This window comes from Pleurodeles waltl, chromosome 1_1 (genome assembly GCF_031143425.1).
Source record: "Pleurodeles waltl isolate 20211129_DDA chromosome 1_1, aPleWal1.hap1.20221129, whole genome shotgun sequence".
Lineage (NCBI taxonomy): Eukaryota > Metazoa > Chordata > Amphibia > Caudata > Salamandridae > Pleurodeles > Pleurodeles waltl.
Window position 1 is genome coordinate 173,029,409 of NC_090436.1, and position 27,848 is coordinate 173,057,256.

At 46.3% G+C, this 27,848-nt stretch overlaps 1 protein-coding gene across 4 annotated transcripts in view; it reads left to right on the plus strand.

Moving 5' to 3' along the window:
- The window catches only part of WDR7 (WD repeat domain 7), a 972,184-nt gene that overhangs the window by 131,343 nt on the left and 812,993 nt on the right, over positions 1 to 27,848 (plus strand). For all 4 annotated transcript variants that reach the window (XM_069219934.1, XM_069219942.1, XM_069219953.1 and 1 more), the window contains one exon: positions 10,189 to 10,384. In XM_069219934.1, the coding sequence (XP_069076035.1) occupies positions 10,189 to 10,384 (196 nt within the window). The remainder of the gene's footprint in view (positions 1 to 10,188; positions 10,385 to 27,848) is intronic.

Here is a 27,848-nt window from a genome sequence, read left to right on the forward strand (position 1 = left end):
AAAAGCTGGGTGTTACATGTCAGTGAGACAGAGTAGTCGTAGATATCTGGGGCAAGTCCGATTCCTGAAGTCCTTGGTCAGGAGTGGGAGATACAATTTCTATAATTCTCTATAGGAGTCACCTTGATACGTCAACACCAGGGTCAACTTCTCCATCCCTAGGACATGCCGCAGGCAGTGGATCCAAGCTAAATGTGTAGGAATTCTATCTGTCCCCCAGTGTGCAAGAATCATCTGATGAGCTGCTCCTAAAGTAATGTTAATTTTGCGGCCATTGCGGGAATTGAGTGGGTGAGTGAGTGCGTTTGGAAGGCCTAGAATAGTGTATGCCGGGAATCGAATTAAGTTTGTGTCTATACATTCATCTGATATATGTATGTGTATATATATCTATATATATATATATATATGTATATATCTATATATATATATGTCCCCGGTAGGCCACAGTGATGCCAGCAATTCGGACTGCGTGTGGATTTCCTTTGTGCAATCAGAGATGCGTAAGGTACCAGTATGTAATGATTTTGGTTGCTATCTCTATGTTCATGGTGTTGCTAGCCATGTGGCGTGCCCTGTAGTATAGCTCGTTCCATGACTCTGGAAATTTTGTCTGCCAATTTCCAGTTCCCACATGCTTGACTGGGGACTTTGGGTGATGGGGAAGCATGTAGAAGAATGCCATATAATTAGGTGATCAAGTTTATCATTGGTTTTCGTAACAAGGGGCACCCCTGTCTTGTACCTCTGCTGATAGTGAATGGGGCAGAGGTTTGGCTCTTAACTCTAACTGTTGCTCTGGGGTAGACATAGCTACTTAGAATCCAGGAGCATAAGCACACCCCGATGCCGAAATGGACTAGTGTTACCACCAGGTATGGCTAGTGGACCAGGTCGAACGCCTTCTCTGCGTCTCGGGATAAAAGCATGATATGGCGAGTTGAGCACTGAGCTTTGTCTATCAGATGAAGGAGTCTCTTGGTGTTGTCACTGCATTGCTTATGGGGGATGAAGCCTGTCTGGTCTGAGGCTATCAGACCTGGCATAAGCAGATTCAGACGGGCCGCTAAGATGCTTGCAAAAAAGATTGATATTGACATTAAGGAGAGAGATGGGTCTGTAGGACCCGCATTGCTTCCTGTCTTTACCAGGTTTTGGAATAACGATGATAGAGGCTTCTATCATTGTGGTTGACATTGAAGTCTGACCCTTAAATGAATTAAACAGTCTAGTCAAAATCGGGGCCAAAGTCATGCAAGAGGGTTTGTAAAACGCAGCCAGCAACCTGTCTGGTGCCAAGGATTTATGGGGCTTTAAACGTGCTATGGCTCCTACAACCTCTTCAATAACTATAGGCCGATATAGGTCAGTGGCCTGATTCTCGGTGCGCTGGGTCGTTTTTTCACCCTGCAGGTACCAGTCGGGGGCATCCCCAGAAAGGGTTTGGCCTGCATATAGTTCTGTGTAAAACCCTTGAAATCCGGCTGCCATGTGACTGTTAGTCACAATCTCTTCCCCGTCCTCCCCCTCCAGGGACTCCACTCTCGTTGCCTGTCTTTGGGCTCCTAGACAGTTATCCAGAAGCTTGTTACATTTATTGCTCCCCAGGTAGAAAGTATCTTTAAGGCGCAACAGTGAGTATTCAGCTCTGTCTGTATCCAAACCCTAAGTTGCTTTCTAGTAGCTTCCAGCTGTCAGCAGACTGTGGCGGCAGCGGTGCAATGATGAATACGCTCCAACTCCCTCATTTAGTTCTGTTGTTATCTGCTAGGGATTGGGCTAGGAATTTTCCCTGTATCACTGCTTTCAGAGTGTCCCACAACAATGAAATAGGTGTATCAGTTGTGCCGTTGGTGTCTAGGTAGTTAGTGAGTGCCGTGTAAAAGTGTTGTGCGCACCTGCCATGATTGGTGTGAATATATAGATGGGGAAGTGTTAGGTCCACTGACACCGCTGTGTGGTCTGAGAGAGATCGAGGTTCTATATCTGAGGTGACCAGATCTTGTATCTCCTTAGTCCCCAAAAAAATTATCAAGACGTACATAGGTTTTGTGGGCATGTCAATAAAATGTCTAATCATCAGAATTCAGGTTTCACACACAGCATAGGTCCCTCAACCCTATCTCTAGAAGCCATTGCACACTCTTGTTGGACAGTTCCCCAATACCACCCTGTCTCTGTGCGGAGTGGTCAAGCTCGTTACTAAAGACTATGTTAAGGTTTCCTCCAAGTAGCACCATCCTATTCCTGGTTGTCATAACCTCTGCTATTGATCTGTGGTGGAAGCGTTCCTGGCTTTCTTTGGGGGCATATATAGTACCTAGGACAAAGGCCTGATCACATATTTGTATGTGGTATGTCAAGAGTCATCCTCTAATTTCGGCTTTTTTAGCTCTGTTTCTCTTCTGAAATGTACTAGAGAGCAAGATCCCCACCCCTGCTTTCTTGGTAGGTTTGAACGAAAAAAAAATGTTGTGTAAAATATCTAGATTTGAGACGTTGCCAATCGCTAGACGCCATGAATGTCTCTTGGAGTAAGCATATATCATCCCTCGCTTGCTCTAAGTACAGAATAAGGGTCTGTCTTTTAACAGGATTATTCAACCCTCTTAAATTAATGGAAAGAATTTGCAGCTTATTGTGTGGTGCATAGATGTGGCAGGAATGTAACTGGAAGCTTGTTACTCTCAGAGACTCTAGAGTCTCCTAGTTGGTGACCTGTTATGTCGTTACCAACCAATGTTAGTCTGACTCTGAGTAGCTATTCCTTTCGATTGCATGAGTATCCTCCCCCATTACCAGCCCAACTTAACAACAATAAACAGTGTCCCCGGTAGGACAAGAGCTCCAAACAGAGCTACTTGTGGTCCAGTGGTATCTCTAGAGTTGTGGTCCTCAGCCAGTTCCTTTCCTTCATCGGTCTCCCTCTTCGGACCAGATCGGTCCCCCTCCTCCAGCCCCCTTTGCTTTAGCTCATGTTATCCTTCCATTACCTTCTAGTACTTATAGCCGTGATTCATTTGTCAGGGTCCCCTGATAGTTTCTCTAGGATTGCTCTCCTCTCCTGAGCAATAGTGTCTGGGTCAGGCTGCAGGTCTCTGGGTGTGTTGGAGCTCCTCTGCCATCTGAAGCGTTTTGTGGCTCTACGGTTCTTGGGACTGGGTGAAGTTGCTTTACCTGAGTCTCTGTCTATCCCTAACAATTCACAAGCAGCTGTAAGGGAACACATTTGGTGGAGCTTCCCATCCCAGTGGAAGATAATATGGAATGAGTATCCCCACAAGTAGGAGATGTTCTGTTCCCTAAGGGAGGACGTCACAGAGTAATTTAGCGTCACAGTATGACCTTGAAACTGGAGGAGGTGCTGCTCTCATGCTTTACGTCGGATCTGCTCTCTCAGGAGGAAGTCATGGACACAGGCCAGGATGTTTGGTGGGCAAGCATTTTTAGAGGATGGGAGGCCAACCCTGTGCACTTGGTCCAGTTGAATGCTGGTGCCTGTTGCTTTGAGCGAAGAGGGCTTGTACGTATGCTTCAATGTCCTCCTCCTCTGCCACAGTTAGAGCTCCTTTTATGCAAATGTCATTTTGTCTAGACCTGTTCTCCAGGTCTTTCGCATTGGCTTGCAAATCGACTTGTTGGTCTTTGAGATGGGTGACTTCTTGTTGAAGTTGTTCAATTTCTTCATCCCGGCCTGTCTCCTGGTCCTCCAGTGTCAACACCCTGACCCCAAGCTCAGCAATATCTTTGCGCACTGCTTTCAAGTCGTGAGAGACGTCCTTTTTGACTGGAGATCGTCCTTGAGGGATGCAAATATCGCCTCCAGGAAGGACCGGTTAAACGGGGCTCTCAGCCTCCTCTCCCTCTGGCAATATGGCTTGATTACCAGGGGGTGAGTGATAACCACCTGGACCTCCTGACGATTTTACCAGCCTTTGAGGATTCAATCTTTTTTACTTTGAGCTGCAACCATGCTCTCAAGCCCTGTGCGTCCAAGTGAGCTAGGCGAACGTCTAGGGAACTGACGCTGTCCCAGCCTGGTTTTGGCTAGGAGTCTACCGAGTTGAGGTATTTCATGGTGGAGCTTTCTGTACTGTACCAGAGACTAACAGGTCTTGCTGCATCCTGTGCATGTGACTCAGTGCTTGATTCCTTGCTGGACATAGCCTCCTTTGTAGTCCATAACTTTTCGGGGCCCTGTTTCACCCACTGCTCACCGCTATTTGCGGCCTGCCTCCTCCAAGTACTGGTTAGGTGTCGCCTCTGGATCGTGGTCTACCCCTTTTCACCAGTCTCTCCACTTAAACAAGGAAGGTAGACCTGAATGTTCCCTATTAGGCTCAAAAACTGCGCTAGCCTCCTGCTGACAAACCCACAGGAGCTAGAGTCTGCAGAGAGTACGTGTGGAGAAGAAGACTTACCCAGATCCTCTGTCACCAGGGAGAACTTTGTCTTTGGAGTGTCTGAGTAACTTACGGGCAGCTTGTGAAGTCTGTTGTGAATGGGCGCCTGGTCTGCGGTGGCCTCACTCACCCCTCACAGGTGTCAAGTGGTGTTTGTTCGTGAGTCGCTGACCTGGGGGGCAGACCAGTACCTAAGCGCGTTATAATGGGCCTAACCGGGGTGATGGCTGTAGGTACCTCGGCCCAGCCACTCCTTTCTTTCAGAGGCTAAAAAAGCCCTGCAGACCCATGCACTTCATGGGGCAGAGGTCTTCCCCCGTGGAGCCGGCTGGAGTCCTCTGATCAGGCGCTGTGTTCAGGCCAGCTTCCAGCACGCGGGTGCCAGCCGCCCACTCCTCTCTGGGGACAGGGAGGTGTGACTTCTGTGTTGCAGGCACAACAAGGTGATGCCCTGAGTATTGAGGCTTACCAACATCTCTTTTGAGTAGGCTTCCCCTCTGGTCCTACAGCCAGTCAGAGAAGTAATTCAGGCAGGCCGCCTCTCCTGTTAGCAGCCACTGCCACCCCGAATCTTCTGCTAGTGGTGCCGCATCTTCTCAGTCGTACTGCGTGGTTGTCCCCGGGAACTGTGCTCGCAGCTTCCCCTGTTCTCTGGAGCGTCTTGGCCAGGGTGGCGCTGCTCGGCACTATGTCGCCTGCTGGATGGGTTTGGAGAAGCGCCTCACGACTCCACCCGTGCCCAGGAAGAGGGCTACCCTGAGCCTCTGGGGTGACGGAATCAGGTCTCCCAGCTCGAACCTGGACGATATATATTTTTTTTAATTCACACATATTCACAGATTGCACACATTTACATCAAATTACTCATATTAACAATTTAATGCACAAGGGTATAAAACGATTTTCCAAAAAAACACCCATTTTTTTATCTACTGCTCCGCCGAGGATTGCAACACAGGGCTCTGATTAGAAGTTAAGCAGCGGAGCAACTAGTCTGGCTCAATTTTCATTTTACTCCTATTTATATGGGATGGGATTACTTCCTCTGGCCCACCTTCCTCCTGGCACTGTCTGTCCCTCAAACACACTAAAGGTAGTGGGAGGACAGTTTGCAATTTGTCTAACCACTGACTATCGCTCAGGGTAATATTCCAACCCATTGTACTTTTGCCCACATGCCATCTCAGTTTGGACCCAGCCATATGCAAATCACTCTTGACACTGGTCCAATAAGAACAGTCTGGCCTGAAATATTAAGCCAGGACTTCCCTGAATTGGAACACAAGCAACCCAGGACCAGTTTTGCCTTGATTCAGGCTCTTCATTTGGGTGAAGCTTGGTTCCAGTGGCACAGTGAGCACAGCACAATGTTCAGGCATACTCTTGCTACTTAAGACTTTGCTTCAAATACACAAAAGGTGATGATAGGAATGCGTGCAGTAAACCTAACCACTGGCACTGTCTGTCGCTCAGCATGCAGGCTAAGACCTCTGCCACATCTTACTTTTCTGCTGATATCCTCCCTCTGCTTGACTTCTCGTTTCTACTTTAAGCTGTTTCCAGTGTTACCGGTAAATACTATTCTTCCACCTAACAACTCATTCTAGTGCCTTGTCGGTCTCTGTTCTGTTTGCTTCCACTCTCCATTTTTTCTTGCTTTTCCCTTCTCACCTCCTTCCACCTCATCACCTGTTTCATTTTCTGGTTCTGTCCTTGCTATAAAACTTTCCTGTTGCTATTAACTCCTCACTTTCATAAATACTCTGCCTTACTGCACACTGTAGTCTTCCCAACCCTTTCCTCATATGTACCCCTCCCTTGTTGTTCCCTGTTACTAAATGGTTGAAAGGAATAGAGTGAGCTTGAAACGATGAGATGCATTTGTTTTGATAATCATGTATGCCACCCAGTATGATATTATGAAATAGGATGCACACACTCCTCTAATCCATGTGCCCGTAGATGATGGGACAGTGAGGGATGAAAAGAGCCTCTGGGTGTACCTTCATTTGTAAGTCTGGAATATCATAATACAGAGTGGCCAAGTGTGTGATCATTTGGTGATACCAGAGGGCTGAGGCCAGTTTCCATTTAACCATTTGTAACAGACTAAATCACCTCTTGCAATCATTTCGGTTCTTGTTTTCCTTCCATTTACTTGCTCGCCATGCCAGTGGAGTCAAGCTAGCCTGGTTGATGAAGGGTGATACCCTGAAACCAGTCCTAGGATGCTTGTTTTCAGTCCAGGGAGGACCTGGCTTGGCAGTTCGGGCTGGATTGTTCCCATCGGGAGCAGGGTCAAGACTGATTTGCATATGACTGGGTCCAAACTGGAATGGCATGGGTGGCAAAAAAACAATGGATTTAGGCCCAGGTCTCTGTACTGGGGGTGAATGTTTGACATTGTTCAGCATTCCGTCCATCACTTGTTCTTTTTGCGTTTGTCACCCCAAGTGGGAAGGGTATACCCAGACGTGGGTCCCTTGCTCCCCATGCCACTGGAGTCAAGTTAGCCTGGCTGATGAAGGGTGATACCCTGAAATCGGTCCTAGGATGCTTGTTTTCAGTCCAGGGAGGACCTGGCTTGGAAGTTCGGGCTGGACTGTTCCTATGGGGAGCAGGGTCAAGATTGATTTGCATATGGCTGGGTCCAAACTGGAATGGCATGGGTGGCAAAAAAACGATGGATTTAGGCCCAGGGGCCCAGGTCTCTGTTCTGAGGGGGAATATGTTTGACATTGTTCAGCATTCCGTCCATCACTTGTTCTTTTTGCATTTGTCACCCCAAGTGGGAAGGGTATGCCCAGACATGGGTCCCTTGCTCCCCATGCCACTGGAGTCAAGCTAGCCTGGCTGATAAAGGGTGATACCCTGAAACCGGTCCTAGGATGCTCGTTTTCAGTCCAGGGAGGACCTGGCTTGGCAGTTCGGGCTGGACTGTTCCCATCGGGAGCAGGGTCAAGACTGATTTGCATATGACTGGGTCCAAACTGGAATGGCATGGGTGGCAAAAAAACAATGGATTTAGGCCCAGGTCTCTGTACTGGGGGTGAATGTTTGACATTGTTCAGCATTCCGTCCATCACTTGTTCTTTTTGCGTTTGTCACCCCAAGTGGGAAGGGTATACCCAGACGTGGGTCCCTTGCTCCCCATGCCACTGGAGTCAAGTTAGCCTGGCTGATGAAGGGTGATACCCTGAAATCGGTCCTAGGATGCTTGTTTTCAGTCCAGGGAGGACCTGGCTTGGAAGTTCGGGCTGGACAGTTCCTATGGGGAGCAGGGTCAAGATTGATTTGCATATGGCTGGGTCCAAACTGGAATGGCATGGGTGGCAAAAAAACGATGGATTTAGGCCCAGGGGCCCAGGTCTCTGTTCTGAGGGGGAATATGTTTGACATTGTTCAGCATTCCGTCCATCACTTGTTCTTTTTGCATTTGTCACCCCAAGTGGGAAGGGTATGCCCAGACATGGGTCCCTTGCTCCCCATACCACTGGAGTCAAGCTAGCCTGGCTGATGAAGGGTGATACCCTGAAACCGGTCCTAGGATGCTCGTTTTCAGTCCAGGGAGGACCTGGCTTGGCAGTTCGGGCTGGACTGTTCCCATGGGGAGCAGGGTCAAGACTGATTTGCATATGACTGGGTCCAAACTGGAATGGCATGGGTGGCAAGAAAATGATGGATTTAGGCCCAGATCTCTGTACTGGAAGGGAATGTTTGACATTGTTCAGCATTCCGTCCATCACTTGTTCTTTTTGCGTTCCTTCCATTTACAACATTTATGTAGACGTTTAGGGATTACCAATATGCTTCTTCATTCTTCTTGCTCTTGCCTGACCTTGTTGTGCTGGCTTTTCCGTTGCAGCCAGGCTTTGCATTGCAAGAAACAGACGCAATCCTTATCTCTGCCTGATTAGTGTGGATATAGGGTTTGCACAGCTGACTCTCTCCAGATCCGGCTTGAATCATTTGCCAAGGGCTAGATTGGCACTATTAGTTCTTAGTGCAAAACTATCTGGCTTAGTCTTCGACCGGACCCTGGTTGAGGAAGAAAATTCAACATTTTCCTCTTTTGAAGATTGAATACCTTTTAATAGGAATCTGTTCTTCATTTAAGCACTTGCTAGACACAACGTTTAGCATACAAGGACAGACCTATAATTCTATTATAGTTCTCTCACCCCAGTAGCATAGAAATGTCTGAGTGAAACCCTTTCACAAATTTAACAGACCAAGCCAAGTGTATACATGTACGCTGGTGACTCCTACCGTTCCAACAGTGCTAGCAAACATCCTAGCTTCCTGGCAAGCTAGCACACCAGATATGGTAATTATGTGTAGCAAAGTATTTGGAGAATAGTCTACCTTACAGGATGTTTTTTGTTACTATCTGCAACACCCACTGCACCCCCACACACACCCCGGCATCCCTCTCCCCTACCTCCAGCCACCATTTAGAAATGTAGAGCCTCATTAGTATTATCATATTGCTCTGTTCAGCCTAGCAGTCTTCAGCTCAACCAGCAGGGAGGGTGACTGTTGGGAGTTCTTTTTTGTGCTTAAAGTCCTTTGTTTAGACATGGGGTACTTCAAGTGCACACATCATATGTCTGAGATTATTTCCTATTCCCTTACCCAGAAGTACATCAGTCTTCTCTCCAAATGAAAAAAAACCAGAAGATCCTTTCTAGAAAATGTTATTTGTCCACAATTTTATTTGATGAACTGTCATAAGCGTGGTGCATTATCACAAGATTTGACAAGGGGGTTAGTTCCATGTGAAGGCTACCACTTCTCTCATACAGCAGAGAGAACTTGCATGCTTATCAGGAGCATATTGCTATTTCTGACTTCTTTAGGGTAGACAGACATAATCTCCTTATGCATCCTGTAAACCTTACGCTAAGGACACAAAGCTGAGGAGACAAAACTAAGCAAGCGCTGTATTGGCCTGAACTGTTGCATCCTACTGTCATTTTTGTTTCGAGATATATTGCCTCAAGTTTGGTCACGTGTAGGAGCAAGATGATGTTGCTCAGCTGCAGTTACACAGGACCGACTACAACATTATGCTAATCTGTAGATCAGATTGACTCTTGCATCTGGTTTACTATAAATGAAGAGGATATAAATGTGGCCTGACATTTAATGTGATTGCTTTTGAGAGATGGGGAGTGAGTCAAGGGTAAGAAGTAGCGAGTTCTGTGGCTTTAGTCTGGATGAAAAGGTACTGGTTCCTCTGGCCTTAGTCTGGACGAAGACGTAGTGGGTTCTGTGACCTTTTCTGGAGGAAGAGCTAGTGGGTTCTCTGGCCATAGTTGGGAGGGAGAGGAAGTGGGTTCTGTGTCCTTAGTGTGGAGGGAGAGATAGTGAGTTCTGTGGCCTTAGCGTGGAGGGAGAGGTAGTGAGTTCTGTGGTCTTGGTGTGAAAGGAGAGGTAGTGGGTTCTGTGGCGTTACTCTTGAGGGAGAGGTAGTGGGTTCTTTGGCCTTAGTCTGGAGGGAGAGATAGTGAGTTCGGTGGCCTTCTGCTGTTTCTATCTTTTGAGGCATTCAGAGGGTGTGCAAGATGATAAAGACAATTCTGTTACAACTTCTGTCAGTAAATAATGTTTCCCTTTCGTATTGGAAACCTTTCTGTTCTCTGTCTAGCAGAGCTTGGGTGTTTTGCCAACTGGCAGTTGATTTGGACAAGAAGAAAATGCTATTGATTACAATGTTCTGTTTTGAAACTGTACTTTTAAAACAGCTTGTATTACTTGTAAATGTACTTTGTTGTCTTTCCAGGCAAGGGTCCAGCATTGTATTTGCTCAGTGGCCAGTGATCACTCAGTGGGACTTCTAAGTCTGCGGGAGAGGAAATGCATCATGTTAGCTTCTCGACACCTCTTTCCTATCCAAGTTATAAAATGGAGGCCGTCAGATGACTACCTGGTGGTTGGATGTTCAGATGGCTCTGTGTATGTTTGGCAGATGGATACTGGTAAGTCCTGTCCATCCAAAGTAATGAAAATGCCATGAAAAAGAGCTACAGACAAATGTATTAAATGTTTCTTTCATGCATATTCGTAACATTGGTAAAACTTTCCATACAGCAGAGGAGGCCATAATAATATTTTTAACCACAGAGGAGTTTACATCCCATGATGGTGCGGCACCTAGGCTCACATGAAGACAGGTTCACTCCTATGGGTTGTTTATCCATTCCTTGATTGTCTTAATTACAGGTCCTAAATGCAACCGAAATGCCCAGATGTGGGTCATGTAATATTCAAGCTGCACCTTAGTGATGAGACGCAACAAGGCTGAAACTGATCTGGGGTTGCTGCTGTTCCCATTCATGGAAGATGTGAGCTTTCAGAACTTGCTGGACTGTTCAGTTGATGCAGGACCAATGCTGAATAGCATATGGTTTGCAATAAACAACAAGTTGATGAATAAAATTCTTGATTTTATTTCACCCACTAGTAATCACTCAGAGCACATCCCAGACTATTGTTTTTAACCCAAAATGCGACAGTAGACAGAGGCCTGCTATATGCAAACTGTCCTGCTCTAATCGAAATAGTCCAGCCTGACCTGCCAGGCCATGTCCCCTCCAGATGGGAACACAAGCAACTCCAGACTGGTTTTAGCCTACTTAGACCTCTGGAAAGCTTAGTGCTGAAAGCATCATCAGCCAAACTAAAACCTAAATCATACACACCGTACCCCTAATGAAAGAGAATCTAAGTGATTTGATGCCATAGGGGTCTTTTTCTGAAAGCCAGTCTCAAAGCTAGCAATGCCTTGGCTAGATACTAGCACTGCTTTGTGCAAGATGGATAATCTCGCTTTTCCAAGCTTTTGGAAAGAGCTTAGGTCCCCATTCTGAAGTATTCTAATGTGTGGGAGTGATAGAGCGACAGTTCTAAACAAGCTAGGAAGATTGAACAGGATGCTGTAGACTCGGTTCCACGGTCTATGGGATCTGGGGTTGTGTAATTTAGACACTCCTGGAGTGATCAACCAAATTCTCTGGTAATGTGTGGGCAAGACAAATTCATATTCTGTATGACTAAAAAAGGGAGAAAAGAGAAAATTAACTCGAGAGGCAATGCAGAGCATGACTGTCACAGGCTCTGTGTATGGCCACTTACGCATGAAAATACTACAAGCGGTACTGGATTTTCTTGGATATAGCCATCTATTTACCAGGGCATGGCAGCAAGCTCAGTGGATGCTGCAACTGGTTTCATGCTGCTACACTGCCAGTGGGTCAAATAGAGGGCAAAAAACAGTTGTGATCCTCCCCATTCACATTTCTCCAGACCACAACAAAAAAACACTTTAATTTCTGGGAAGGGATTTGCCACAACTCTTCTTTAGTGGGCACGGGTGGTGTCTTTTTGTTCATATTGAAAGCAGATTACTTCAGTCAAGGAGGTTGCACAGGCACTAAATTATAAGTATTCTCTTCAGCTTCACTGGAGGCTTCCACCTACCCCAGCTCTCCTTTATCCAAAGCAGACATCTTGATGAAAGAGATTCAGCCTCTTTTACAGGAGAGAGGAATAGAACATGTGCACTTCATGAAGTGGGGAAATGGTGTTGTATATGTTTTGTAATCCCCAAAAGAGTTGAGATATATATCACGCATTAGGTTTGTGTTTGCCTGCAAGTTTTTGGGAAAGCATTACTTCAAGATGGTAAGCCTCAGCAACTCCTTGAGAAACTGCACAAAGAAGATTGGTTTGTTTCATAGAAAAGGAGGATGCATACATTCAGGCTTTTGAGTATGTCTGGAAATATCAAATACACAATAAGAGATCACTATTGCCATGTTTTGTTTTTTTCCTTTTCTTTGATTTCTTTTTAATGTGGGTTCTGTGTTATATTTCCATTTGTATAGTGTACAATCTGCCATTGTTGTATCGTGGAAGTGCTTTCAGGTGTGACTTTCCAAATGGTTCTGGGGTTTCCATTGCAGACCGATTCCGCTTGTTAGGTTGTGCTATCATTAGTGCAAATATGAATGTTCCTTTGTTACTCACAACAGGCTTTCATGAAGATCGAGTGCATGTGTGTTTATTAATCCTTCTAAATTCTTCCCTCATGTATCTCTCCTTTGACTCACATCAAACCTAATTTTACTACTATGATCTCCCTACCTAATCACTTTCTACAGACTCTTCCCTCCTCCGCCTCTCCTACTACTCATACCAAACCTCCTCTTACCACTATGACCTCGCAATTAATACTTTCTAGACTCTCTTCCCTCTTCTATCCCTCCATTATTCAATTCAATCCAACTAACAGACTTGCATGTCCACCACTCTAATTAATTCATATTTCCCTATACTAATCCATCACTAATCGTTTTGGGTTCCAGAGTAGCGTGCTATTCACCAAAAAGCGCTTCAACACCTCATCAGGGGTAGTAAGCATTATATAAATACAATTGCAATTACTTGTAGGCCCTTTGACAGGTTTTAATGAAAATCATGGAGGGGTTGGTGCTTCACCCACAACCACTGGGTGTTACTGCTATACCTCTGATATTGAAGGTGAATCAGAAGATCAGCCTCCCATTGCATGTCACATTGATCGCAACTAACTAGTCTTGCCGGTACTGGTACTTGGACCTAGTAGACATGTACAAATAGCTCCTATGGCTGCCTCAGGCAAGTGAGGACCTGCGTCCCCCACAGTCCTCCTGGTCTCCAGATGCTTAGCCAGCATGTGATGAATTTTGTAGTGGAAGACTTAATTCCTAGAGGTCCTAGATATTGTGATGCAAGCAAGGTTACAAAAGCAATCCACATCCGCAATATAAAGCTATTCCAAGATGGTTTCCTAATAGCTCTGTCAATCCTACAACATTAAACATCTTAATATTATGCAACTCGCAAACTCCTTGTCCTGAATTGGTTTGAACAGCAGCACTGTGTAGGACTACCTAGCTACAACATCAGCATTGTTAAGCACACCTGAGGAAGGTTGTTTGTTTGGTGTAACAATATTGATCAGATTACTCAATTTAATGAGAAATATGTTTCAACCCTCCCTTTTGTTGCCCTGGCGTATGACACAAATATATGCCCGAGATGCCTCATCTTTTAAATGTGTATTGGTGTGCTATGCTACATCTAGTGAATAAAACTTTCATCATAAGTGTGATGGCACCTTCAAGGAGAAAGGGAAAACTGGAAGCACTTTCATTATGTACACCATATGCCATCTTGAGATCAACATACTGATGAAAGTAAAGCCGGCATTCCTGCCTAAATTGGTGTCGGTATTCCATATTTCTCTTTGATAGCTGTACCACCCATTAATTAATTTCCACTTTCTTTGAAGATGATTGTTGGGTTTGCTAAAATAATCCTGGATAAAGTCATGAGAAAGCGAACCATTTCCAGATGTATCACTCTCAGTATGAAATAGTTTTGGTAGCTGACTGGTGAAGAGCTTCTGAATAGAAGTGGGTCACATCTCACTAAGAGGAATGCTGCAACTCCAGCTCACTTTAGATGTGGGCCTGTAAATCAAATTCACATCTCCTGGAGTATGTGCTCTTTCTTTCATAAATCACTTGGGTTTCAACACCAGTGTCAGATCAGAAACTCTACTGGTGGAGTTATCTGCCAAAGGTTCAGAGTGTGATGAGTAAATACTTCATTTTTCAACTCTGCCTCTGTGTGAAACTTCTGGATTAATATAGACAACTTGAGCACTGCTTTCATTGTGTATTTGATGTCAGTTGGAGCCCCTTGGTGGAAAGCAACCTCTTAATAAACAGTTACCTATTTTAATTTAATTATAGTTCCACGGATATACGTCTATTTTGTTTTCAAAACAAGCTTTTCCTTAAATTTGCTTGTCCTTTTGTTTTTGTTTTATAACTTTGCAAAAATTAGCAATTTTTTGAGGATTTTTGCTGCTCCACTTCATAGGGTGGAATCTGTTTAGATGATGTCTACATATTCCCTAGAAACCTGTGAAAGGTTATTGCCAGCTTGCTTCCTTGTTTTCTGTCTGAATTAACAGTTTTTTTCACACGCTTTTTTTGTAAATCTTTTTATTGACATTTTAAACAAGGGAGACAAAGCATGTAAGCAACTCCAGGACATAGATAACGTTGGTTGTGCGGTAGCGATCAATTCTCCCCTTCACCCTACCATATGCCCACAATTCAGTTGACCATCTCATGGGGTATTCGAGGGTTCAAGTGGTTCCGTGCAGGGTCCCATGGAGCACCATCAGTGTTACAGGGTCCTCAAATCTTGATCTATTTGCCGGAGCATCCTGGCCCACATATACCACACTCTCTGTCAGCATGATACATTCCATATTCTTCTCCCAATCTTGACGGTGAGTCCCCCAAACCACCCCAGTTTCTAGTACGTTCTGTTAGCTACAATGAGCCACAGTGCCTATCAATACTGCATCATTCGTGTCACCTCAGTCTCTCCCCAGATGTTCAGGAGTCAGCATTTTGCTGACACAGTGAAGATGTTCCTGGTGACTTCAATCATGCAACCCACCACCTCTGTCCAGTAGGTTTGAATTATGGGGCAAGCCCACAGGGTGTGATAGAACATGCCAGTTTGCAATGGCTGCAATCCTCCCCCACCCAACAACCTATTCTAAATGGTAGGGATTGGGAGTAATGGATTCTGTGGAATAACTTTAATTGTACTTGGCAGAATCCTGCTTTTATTGCCCCTTCCCTCAGGGATGCTAAGGCCTCTGCCAACTCATCATCCTCCATGCCTCCTGGGTCTTGTGCCCATGTCTCTCTCGAGTGAAGGGTTGGAGGTGTTGTTAAGTAATTTCCGGTATGTAAGGGAGGTCGCTTTCCAAGGCAAGTGTCCATCTTCTTGGGTAATATTGCCATGTGTACGTGTCATATCTGCAGATAGCAATAGATCTTTGTGGGTGCTAGCTCGTATTCTTTACTGAGGTCTGACCAAGGGATAACTTCCCCATTCACCCAGAGGTCTCCTACCTGGAAGACACCTATCAAGTCCCATTTATCAAACCTTGGTAAGGTGCCCGGGGTACCTAATGCCAAGGTCACATAAGGGGGTTGCCGCTGTTATTTTGTACCTCCAGCCTAGCTTTTTCAGGGAAGTTTGCCGTATGGTGATCACTGTAGCTGTGGGGCGCGTTACATGGGGACACATATATGGACTGTATAGGGCCCTCAAATAGCCTGATGGTTTCATAAAATATCTATCCATGCACAACGTTGGTTCATTAGGGGAGGATTATGCCCAGTGGTTTACGGTGGTGATTTGAGCTGCCCAGTAGTTCTTTTAGGGGTCTGGAAGGGATATGCCCCTGTTGTACCTGCTCCTAGTGAGTTTGTGGAGGGCTGCTCTGGCCAGACCTCCTTCCCAAAGCAGTGATCTGAGTTGTGAATTGATTGCCTTAAAGTAGGGGTCGGGTACTGGGTATGGTGTGTTCTGCAGGACATATAGGAAACATGGCAGGGGCATCATTTTAAAAAGGGCTTCTTTGCCTAAAAGCAAGAGAGGCAACGATCTCCAGTGTTTGACGTCTTGTTTCAGTCTTGTCAAAGGGAGCAGGAAGTTTTATGCATAAAAAAGATTTGGGGTCTTTGGTGATAAATATTTTTTCCACCACCTGGTTTAGACTGATGTAGCAGTGCTCCACATCAATAGAGCTGTGTCGTCATTGAAGTAGACATTGAAGCAAGAGGACTACACATATAACTTTTTGAAGCCAAAATTAAAGCTTTGTGACTTCACTGGATCTGGTTGTAGAACAATGACGAAGAAAGGGCTGTGAGGCTCATGGAAGAAGATAATTTGAAGGCTGACAACTGCCTGGCTTCTTATAATACAGGCATTAGCATCTACTTAGATTTACAGATCACAAACAAAGAAGTGAACATCCTTTATCCCTTTGGTTTTCCGTCAGAGGAAGTCTGCTCCGTTTCCTCTGTGGTCCAGAGAACAGCAATGTGCTCACCTCTGCTAGCTTGAGGCGAAACAGGCAGACTTTTCATCAGAGGCAATGTGTAAAGTATTTGTGCAACATTTAATTACAGTGAAAGATGCCATAAAAAGACTCCACCAATTCAGGAACATTGAGAAGATTTTTCTGAGTAAAACAAGACCACAACTACAAAAATCGTATTAGTAAAAGTCGAGATATGATTTTTTAAAGATTATATGTGAAAACAGTGCTTAGAAGTCACTAGCGGTCAAAACCTTACTTCAGATCGCGAGGGACCAGTGCAAATCCAAAGTTCAGGCCCACCGTGATTGAGGCTATGCCAGCTACAGAACCCATGCAGTGTCCACTGAAACAGTACCTTTGATGGAGCACAGCCTTGATGTCAAGGGCCCGATGCATCATTTTGAACAAACATCAGCTACAGCACCTGGTTCTGATGCCCAGGACTGGAGGGGGCACCTCAGGCAAAGGTAGGACTCACAGATGGCAGAGTCCAGCAGCACCAGGAGAGTTGCAGCCAGTCTTTGATGTCCCTGAGACTGTGGAGAGCAGGGGGCAAGACAACAATCCATTGGAGAACTTTGCTTTCAAGGATGTAGAGAACTGGTCTAGTCCTTCTTACTCCAGGCAAGAAGCAGAGGCCAACACAGCAAAGCAGGTAGCAAAGTACCAGTCGCTCCTACAGCAAAGCACACAGCAAGCAGTAGGCCAACACAGCAATGCAGTTGCAGAGTGGAAGTCTGTAGGAGGCTGGCCTGGCTTGTAGTGGGTACCAGAGGTACTTACACCTTGTGCCAGGTCCAGTTATCCCTTATTAGTGTAGAAGAGGTGTTTCTAGCAGCTTAGGCTGATAGAAGGTAGCTATGGCAAAGCAGCTTAGGCTGAACTAGGAGACATGTAAAGCTCCTACTATACCACTGGTGTCATATGCACAATATCATAAGAAAACACAATACACAGATATACTAAAAATAAAGGTACTTTATTTTTATGACAATATGCCAAAAGTATCTCAGTGAGTACCCTCAGTATGAGGATGAGAAATATACACAAGATGTATGTACACAAACCAAAATTATGCAGGTAATAGCAAAAGGAAGTAATGCAAGCAGTGTAAAGTTACAATAGAATGCAATAGGAGCACATAGGTATAGGGGCAACACAAAACATATACTCCAAAAGTGGAATGCGAACCACAAATAGACCCCAAACCTATGTGAGCTTGTAGAGGGTCGCTGGGACTGTAAGAAAACAGTGAGGGTTAGAAAAATAGCCCACCCCAAGACCCTGAAAGGTAAGTGTAAAGTGCACCTACTACCCCCATAGAGCACAGAAGTCGTGATAGGGGGATTCTGCAAGGAAAACAAACACCAGCAATGCAGCAACAGTGGATTTCTGGACCTGAGTACCTGTAAGACAAGGGGACCAAGTCCAAGAGTCGTGATCGTGTTGAGAGTGGGCAGGAGCCCAGGAAATGCCAGCTGAGGGTGCAAGGAAGCTGCCACCGGATGGAAGAAGCTTGGTGTTTTGCAAGAACGAAGAGGACTAGGAACTTCCCCTTTGGAGGATGGATGTCCCACGTCGTGAAGAAGCTTGCAGAGGTGTTCCCACGCAGAAAGACCGCAAACAAGCCTTGCTAGCTGCAAGGGTCGCGGTTAGGGTTTTTGGATGCTGCTGTGGCCCAGGCGGGACCAGGATGTCGCCACTTGGATGAAGAGACAGAGGGGGTGCCCAGCAACGTAGGGAGCCCTCACAGAAGCAGGTAACACCCGCAGAAGTACCTGAACAGGCACTTAAAAGAAAAGTGAACCAGAGTCAACCCGAAGTCACAAAAGGGAGTCCCACGACGCCGGAGGACAACTCAGAAGGTTGTGCACTCCAGGTTAGAGTGTCGGGGACCCAGGCTTGGCTGTGCACGAAGGAAATCCTGGAAGAGTGCACAGGAGCCGGAGCAGCTGCAAATCACGTGGTACCCAGCAATGCAGTCTAGTGTGGGAAGGCAAGGACTTACCTCCACCAAACTTGGACTGAAGAGTCACTGGACTGTGGGAGTCACTTGGACAGAGTTGCTGAGTTCCAGGGACCGCGCTCGTCGTGCTGAGAGGGGACCCAGAGGACCGGTGATGCAGTCTTTTGTTGCCTGCGGTTGCAGGGGGAAGATTCCGTCGACCCACAGGAGATTTCTTCAGAGCTCCTGGTGCAGAAAGGAGATCCCTGAACCGGTGTAGACTGGCTTATGCAGAGATGGGCACCATCTGTGCCCATCAAAGCATTTCCAGAGGCTGGGGGAGGCACCTCCTCCCCAGCCCATCACAACTATTTCCAAAGGGAGAGGGTGTAACACCCTCTCTCAGAGGAAATCCTTTGTTCTGCTTTCCTGGGCCACGGCTGCCTGGACCCCAAGGGGGCAGAAACCTGTCTGAGGGGTTGGCAGCAGCAGCAGCTGCAGTGCAAACCCTGAAAAGCGACCTGAAAAACTTCCGCCCCATCTCTCTCCTGCCTTTCCCAGCCAAGGTAATAGAGAAGACCGTCAACAAACAGCTGACCACCTTCCTGGAAAACAACAACCTGCTCGACCCTTCACAAACCGGATTCCGAACCAACCACAGCACGGAAACCGCCCTCATCTCAGTCACAGACGACATCAGAACCCTGATGGACAACGGTGAAACAGTCGCCCTCATTCTCCTCGACCTTTCGGCTGCCTTCTACACCGTCTGTCACCGCACCCTAATCACCCGCCTCCGCTCCACCGGGATCCAAAGCCAGGCCCTGGACTGGATCGCCTCCTTCCTCTCAAACCGTTCCCAAAGAGTTTACCTCCCTCCGTTTCGCTCAATACCCACCGAGATCATCTGCGGCGTACCCCAAGGCTCATCACTCAGCCCGACACTCTTCAATGTCTACATGAGCCCCCTCGCCAACATCGTACGCAAGCACAACATCATCATCACCGCCTACGCCGACGACACCCAACTTATACTCTCCCTCACTAAGGACCCCGCCAGCGCCAAGACCAACCTACAAGAGGGTATGAAGGACGTCGCAGATTGGATGAGGCTCAGCCGCCTAAAGCTGAACTCTGAAAAAACGGAAGTCCTCATCCTCGGCAACACCCCGTCCGCCTGGGACGACTCCTGGTGGCCCACGGCCCTCGGCACCGCACCGGCCCCCGCAGACCACGCCCGCAACCTCGGCTTCATCTTGGACCCTCTTCTCACCATGACCAAGCAAGTCAACGCCGTGTCCTCCGCCTGCTTCCTCACCCTCCGCATGCTCCGCAAGATCTTCCGCTGCATCCCCGCCGACATTTGAAAAACCGTGACCCACGCCCTCGTCACGAGCCGCCTGGACTACGGCAACACCCTCTACGCTGGAACCACAGCCAAACTCCAAAATCGCCTGCAACGCATTCAAAACGCCTCGGCCTGCCTCATCCTCGACGTACCCCGCAACAGCCACATCTCCGCACACCTGAGACACCTGCATTGGCTCCCAGTCAGCAAAAGGATCACCTTTCGACTTCTCACCCACGCACACAAAGCCCTCCACGACAAAGGACCGGAATACCTCAACCGACGCCTCAGCTTCTACGTCCCCACCCGCCTCCTCCGTTCCTCTGGCCTCGCACTCGCTTCCGTCCCTCGCATCCGCCGCTCCACGGCGGGTGGGAGATCTTTCTCCTTCCTGGCGGCCAGGACCTGGAACTCCCTCCCCACCAGCCTCAGGACCACCCAGGACCACTCCGCTTTCCGGAGACTCCTAAAGACCTGGCTTTTCGAGCAGCAGTAACCCCCTCTTTCCCCTAGCGCCTTGAGACCCGCACGGGTGAGTAGCGCGCTTTATAAATGTTAATGATTTGATTTGAAAGGCAGTTTGGCAGTACCCGGGTTCTGTGCTAGAGACCCGGGGGATCATGGAATTGTCACCCCAATGCCAGAATGGCATTGGGGTGACAATTCCATGATCTTAGACATGTTACATGGCCATGTTCGGAGTTACCATTGTGACGCTGTACATAGGTAGTGACCTATGTACAGTGCACGCATGTAATGGTGTCCCCGCACTCACAAAGTCCGGGGAATTTGCCCTGAACGATGTGGGGGCACCTTGGCTAGTGCCAGGGTGCCCACACACTAAGTAACTTTGCACCCAACCTTCACCAGGTGAAGGTTAGACATATAGGTGACTTATAAGTTACTTAAGTGCAGTGGTAAATGGCTGTGAAATAACATGGACGTTATTTCACGCAGGCTGCAGTGGCAGGCCTGTGTAAGAATTGTCAGAGCTCCCTATGGGTGGCAAAAGAAATGCTGCAGCCCATAGGGATCTCCATTTATTAGGGAATTATATGGGTGTACCAGTATGCCAATGTGAATTGGTAAATTTAGTCACTAGCCGGTTAGTGACAAATTTGGAAAGCAGAGAGAGCATAACCACTGAGGTTCTGGTTAGCAGAGCCTCAGTGAGACAGTTAGGCATCACACAGGGAACACATTCATATAGGCCACAAACTTATGAGCACTGGGGTCCTGGCTAGCAGGGTCCCAGGTACACATAACAAACATACTGACAACATATCGTGTTCACTATGAGCACTGGGCCCTGGCTAGCAGGATCCCAGTGAGACAGTGAAAACACCCTGACATATACTCACAAACAGGCCAAAAGTGGGGGTAACAAGGCTAGAAAGAGGCTACTTCCTCACACAGTCCCTCCTGGCAGCACAGCAGTCCTTCTTCCTGGCAGTGTCTCCTTGGTTCCAATAGTTCTGATTTGGTGGAGTTTGGAGTTTGGGGTCCATTACTTATACGCAAATGTGCCTTTGAAGTAGGGGAGACTGCAAAGACTCATTTGAAGATCACAAGGTCCCTCCTCTTCCTTCTCTGGCTCCAGACACACTACAGGGGTTTTTGCAACCCCTTGTGTGGGGAGAGGCACACCCCTATCCATGTATACCTGAAGTAGGATTTAGCTCTGCCCACCCCATCAAGCCAGTTAATGGCCATTAAGGTCTGTTAAGTCACTTCTAAGCTCCCATTATGTGTGACTGTCTAGAGGAAACGCACAAAGCCCAGCTGTCACCAACCCTAGACGTGTATTCAGAGAAAGGCGAAGGCACAGAATGGTGAAATTTAAAAAAAGCCAACTTTCTAAAAGTGGCCTTTTCAGACTTACAATATAAAATCGACTTCACATAAGTTACAATATTAAATTGTGAGTTCCAGAGGAACCAAACTCCAAATTTCTATCTTTTCCCAATTGGAAGTTACACGTAAAAGCTGCTTCAAAGTTAACCTATGGGAGAGAGAGAGCTTGCTGCACTGAAAAAGGAATTTAATAGTTTTTCACTACCAAGACATATTAAACTTAAAAGTACAAGTCCAACTTTTTCAATACAATGCACCCTGCCCTTGAGGCTAAATAGGGCCAGGTCGAGATGGCAGTTTAAAACTGTATACACAGGCTCTACAGTGGCTGGCCTGGGACATGTTTACAAGACTATTGTAGTGGGTTTCACAATCATTGCTTCAGGCCCCCTAGTAGCATTCAATGTATAGACCCTTGGCACATATAGTGCATTTTACTAGTGACTTACAAGTAAATTAAATATGCCATTTGTGGATAAGCTACTGTTACCATATTTTAAGGAGAGAGCACAAGCACTTTAGCATTGGTTAGCAGTGGTAAAGTGCATAGAGCCCTAAAGCCAACAAAAACAATGTCAGAAAACGAGGAGGAGGAAGACAAAATGTCAGGGGATGACCCTGCAGAAAGGGGCATTTCTAGAAAGCAGAAGTGCTTGAATTACCCTAACCCCCTGCTAAAATGAAGTCCAATATCTTGACTGAAATCTTGCAGTCAGCTACAGTATCTTCGGAACACTTGCTGCATTCAAAAAAGAGATCTTAGAGGCAGTTTTCACTTCCTGGGAGAATCCTTTTCGAGCTTGGTGGTCCTCAGACTGACAACAGAACGACATATGGCTGCGCTTTTTGACCCAAAGTGTTTGTCGCCACACCTTCATCAGAGAATTTGGTGAGAAAGTATGATCTAAAAAATGTAAACCATACACGTTTCCACCGTTCCTTCAGTCTATAATTCTAAAAGGTTTGTCATCCTGGGATGAAAATAATTTGCATCAGGCAGCATAGCTCTGTGCACTGCTAATGCTACATGCCTTCCTGGCCAGAACCTCCAAACCTTGCATAAAATGGCAATGACTATAACCAGCCTTCCTAACCACATGAAAAAGCCAGTCTCTGACCTGGTGAGCAATGATTTGGACAACTCCAAACACATCCTGGGTGCTTCTGATACAATGGACTGGAGAAGGCTAGTTCTTCTTTAGAACACTAAGTATAATCACAATATAGCACGCTTGCTGGGAATGGGAAGCGTAACAGTTCCACCAGCTCTACTGTTACTTCCAGACTTTTTGAAGAGGAACAACCCTCCTAACATCTGCAACCTTCTCTGCCTCTCCAGAGGCCTCAGTTTGGGGAAGGAGTAGACCAAAGGAATGCTGACACCCAGCAGCTCTGGTGTCCCTGCTCCACTGGCTCTACCAGCTAAAACCCCATTTGACTGCTCCAGCAGCAGCAGCAGCAGCAGCAGCAGCGAGAAATTATTTTCTGACACACGGTTTGTTCTTGAAAGTGGAATTATTCCTCTGTTGAACAAAAGAACCATAGCATTGGTGCCCGTAAAGGAAATGAGATGTTGATGCTTGGATCTCTTCATCTTGCCTCTGAATAGGAAATGTCTTCAGTTTTGCCCTTTGCACTTTTCTCTAAATGTTTCCCTATGGGAGGCGTTTAGCTTCAACTGGTCGGTGGGTTTGCTGTCCACATTCCCCCACCGATCCCATTTCTTTTGGAGGTCCTGAAAGATTCCGAGCACTAGTGATCATGATTGCCCCATCTTGGGCGCAGAGGATTTGATATGCCAGTCTGTTGCATTTCAGCAGACAGTCACGTCCTCCTCTACCACTCATTAAAGACCTTCCATCACTGCAGGATGTTTGGGTCCTCCACCCCAAGCCTTTACTGCTTCAGCTGCACGTGTGGAGATTGGGCATTGCCACCCAGGGACTTTGTGATTACCATAGGAATGACAGATGTCATCTCGAGTACCTGAAAACCTGCTTGAAAATCCATTTAGCCATCCGCTTGATAAAATTTGGTGCCTGTCACGGTCAGAAGGGGTTTGAACCCATTCAAGTCTCACATGTCTGATGTTATGGAATTTGCGCTTTCCCTTGCCCATCAGGGATTGGCGGTTACTGTTGTGCAAGGATATCTTGTTGTCTTACCTGCCTTTATGTGAAAGAGGTCTGGGTTTCTTTTGTTCTGTTCAGAGGCCTGTTGGAACCGTGTCAGTACGATTAGGATAATGTTGGGGGCGTAACGCAGACCCCTGCGAAGCATGGGGGGGGTCCCTACCCTTCAGAGGGCCCATAAACGTTTAGATTGACCTCGACTGAGCCCGAGGCCAGTAGAGGTGCGCTCTGAGAGACTCCCGGGCCCTCATCACATTCTTCAGCGAAGGGCCATCATCTTGCGTTAAGCCACTGTCTCTCGCGGAAGAGAGGGCAGCATTATCTCTGTGCGGCAGTGCGTCATTCTGGATTTGATCTAGTTGAACAAGTTTGTTTCTCTTGAGTTTTTTTTCTTTACCGAAAATATACTGTTTGTGACCCTGCTGGATAGGTCTAACAAAATGTTTTACTTGTGTAAGTATTGAATTTAGTGAAGATAATAAAGCATCATTTCACTGTGTGGAAGATGCACAAAATGAGAAGAGATGGTGAATAATTACTTGACTTTTTTTCCAGACCTGTAGGTCTGTCTCTTCATGGCACATTCAGTGAGTGTCAGATCACACTCTCCTATCACGTTTAGCCTTCAGCTCAGCACGACTCCCAGAAACGATTACACATATTTCTGACCGTGGCTGAAGATTATTATTTTAAATTCAAGGGTAACCGCGCTGTGGTAACTCTCACAGTCAGTCGTATTGGTGCACTTTCAGATTACCGCTTGAGGCCTCGGTTTGTTGCCCTGGATTGTGGCTCGAGGCACCCGACATGTGGCGTTCCTTGCGTGTAGTTGTTAATTTCAGCATCTCTGCTGCTTGTAATCCATGGTTTGTATATGTGCAGTCTGCTGCAGCAAATGCCCTTTTCCCTTCTGGGTTCTCTGTGGTGCATTATTTCATTATACTTGCTGACATTTTAAAACAAGAAAGAGGGAGATTTTGGAAAATAAATTGAGGGACTCTATTTTCTCCAATGATGTACATCAAAAAGAAAGGCACTTTTAGGTGCGAGTCAGCTAAAATACCGCCCCGTGTGGCTTAAAAATATCAATAGTCTCCAGCTTGAATCGAGCCTGTTGACATGTATTCTTCATGGAGATATCATTTTAGATGTAGATATACACAGAACGGAGGAGCTGTCTCTTTCGCGGTTTGCATGTTAAAGTTCGGACCCCAGCACCTTGAAACCCGGGTTCGTCATGCACAGGGACAATAAATCGGCCTGGGAACTAAATTAAAAGTGGCTCTCATTAGCGAACCAGATAGATAAACAAGCATTTGCAATGCAGTGGGTCTCGTATTTCCTCGAGTTAGAGCTATTAGCATTGTAAATTCCTAACTGGACTTTTCTTGCCACATACATTGAAAATGAAAAGTAAAACAGTTGACATAAACAAGCCAATTCAAAGCTCCAGGGCCACCATATGCATGAGAACGAAGGAGAGACAAAAGGAAAAAGAAGCTTGTTTGTAGTCAGACGTATAGGCAAACGTGCAGTCATCCATGTAACACGGTCGATGGCCAAGGCAGTAACAAAACTGCCCGAAGGAGGGACAAATGTAACGCATTTACCAATGATGTTAAAGGATTTTTGAAAGGCAAGCCCAGGAACGAGTGATAGTGATGGGCGTGTGGTGGGTATGCTCGTGCACTTGACCTAAAAAGAGGCTCACGTTTACACCAGTTTTGAACTTTTAATGACACGCCATATGGCGATTTTACAAGGTATGGGCTACTGTTAGCAATGTTCGTGGGAATTTCAGGGAAATCAAAAGTAAAAACGGGCCCAACTTGCCATAAAACAGTCCCACAAACTGCAAAAAATCTATCCTACACATTGATATGTCAGACCATCCCACCGGGGAACTGCTTGATTACCGTTTAGAGCAGCCCCACCCTGGCCTCTATTCACACACAAGCACATTTTCACAGGGCAGACGTCAACCATGCCTCAAGCATTTGATGGGTCGTGTTGTAGTCACCGGTAACATTCTTGTGCAGTTTTCAAGAAGTGCAGCAGTGCATTCGAAGCAGATTCCCAGATCCAAGTGTGAGTAGCTCATTCAATCCATGTTTTTCTTTGAGTTGTGAGACTTGTAATTCTTAATTTATAATGGGTTCAAGAGGACTACCAATCCCAGAATGCAGAGGAAAGGGCTGTAGTGAATGAGTGACTCACCCATGGAACGAGGGAACATGAAAACTCTGCATTCGTGTTGTGATAATTTGAATGAACACATGCCTCCAGAGCACTAGACGCAGGCCCCGGGTGTTTTACAAATGAAATTACTTTCTGTTACTACTGACACAGACTTGGTTTAAATTGGCCACCAACTTTCTAAACCAGTTATAACTTACCAATGTCACCATTTATTATTTGGTTACTTATAAAGCACAATCTTGACCCTGTGTAGTTTTGGGACCATTTTATTAGGCTTATCCAGGAATTAAGCCTGATATCTTTTTTGAGGAAAGCAGTACATTAGGTTCACAATTTGTCATAATGAGTTAACTCTTATCACTGTCATCTTTGTGCTCTGCAGATGATTAGTTGGCATCCTAGCAAGCCTGACTCGGCCTTCCATCTTTTCGAAGTCGATGTATTGAGTACCAATAAATTAAGTAATAATAGCGTGTTATTTACACCATTTTGACAGGGCAAAAATGTGGTATGAAGCACCGTATATTTACTATTTTAGTACCCGGCTGTGATCTGTATATTGGAATTGCCCCTCTGTTTAGGTATTGTCTAAAACCGCACATGCACTGAGTGTAGTAAGACACTTTGGGCCTGATTACAACTTTGGAGGACGGTGTTAAACCGTCCCAAAAGTGACGTATATACCACCTACCGTATTACGAGTTCCATAGGATATAATGGACTCGTAATACGGTAGGTGGTATATCCGCCACTTTTGGGACGGTTTAACACCGTCCTCCAAAGTTGGAATCAGGCCCTTTGTTAGCTTACAGTGGTCTTAGAGTCTGCCCATTACTTACTATTGTCTCTCTCAAATTCTTGCTTTATTTAGTTCGCATGTGTGGTCTTTAGTTCCTCTTCTTGTATTTGTCTCACCTCTGGAGCATAGAAGCATTATTAATATCCTTCCACTCCTGTGTTTTCAAGTGCTACTTTTTACATTTGTTTAAGCAGTCTAGCAGAGTGCGTGCATTTTCCTCCTGTCACCTTCATGTACATCTGCCCTTCGCTGCCTGTGTGCTTTCCTCTGCCCTCGTGTACTTAACCCACTACGCGTTGTTTTTTGGCCCATATGCTTCTTCCCACCTCTGTGCTGTGCTCTCTCATTCGTTTACTCCCCCCAGTTATTCTCCCTCACTATTTGCTCCCCCCTCCACATTCGTCCGTATTTCTTTCACGCACCCTGTGTGCTGCTCACTCAACCTTGCCGCCTCTGTGTTGCTCTGCCATCCTGTCCTCTTGCATCCTTGTCAAGTGCCACGCATTACGGGTTAAACTTTTCGACCACTGGTGGTAAATATTATGCCAGTACAAAGCTATGATTGTATGCAAGACTTCACATTCTAATGTTTCATCACCATAATTTACCTAACTGTTCAGCTGCAGACTTCATTGAGGCTGATTACAATTTTCAGCAGTGTAGCTATCGATTGTGCAGCAGGTGCAGTGGCACTAGAGCTGAAGTTTGCTTAACCCCTGAGGTGCAGGTGTCAGCCGGTGGCCAACACCCATACAAGCTTCCTTGGTGTGTCTCTTGGCCATTGGCAGACACCGGGGAGGCACTTAAAGTCCCGCCTGGTGTTCGGCACCGGAGGGAGTCCTTTATTATAATTTTTTTTATCAGGCTGCTCGAGGGGAGCTTCCCAAGCAGTCTGATCCTTTTTTTTGTTTGTTTTTGCTACATTGACAATCGGCGCGCAGGGGGAGCTGACATCATTGTAGTAAAAGTAAAGGGAGCTGATGGGCTCGTTTTACTTTCACTTAATCTGTGCTCGGGGGGGGGGCTATCTCATCCCCAGGGCACTAATTCTAATGGGAGAGGTATCGTTAGAAAGGGGAAAATCTCCCCTTTCCAATGATACCTCTGTCCAGTAGAACCCTAATTGGGGATTGCAACAGGAGGGCTATCCCCAAGCATGGATCCAAACACTAGCCACCAGCGATGGGAAAGCTGCCCCTT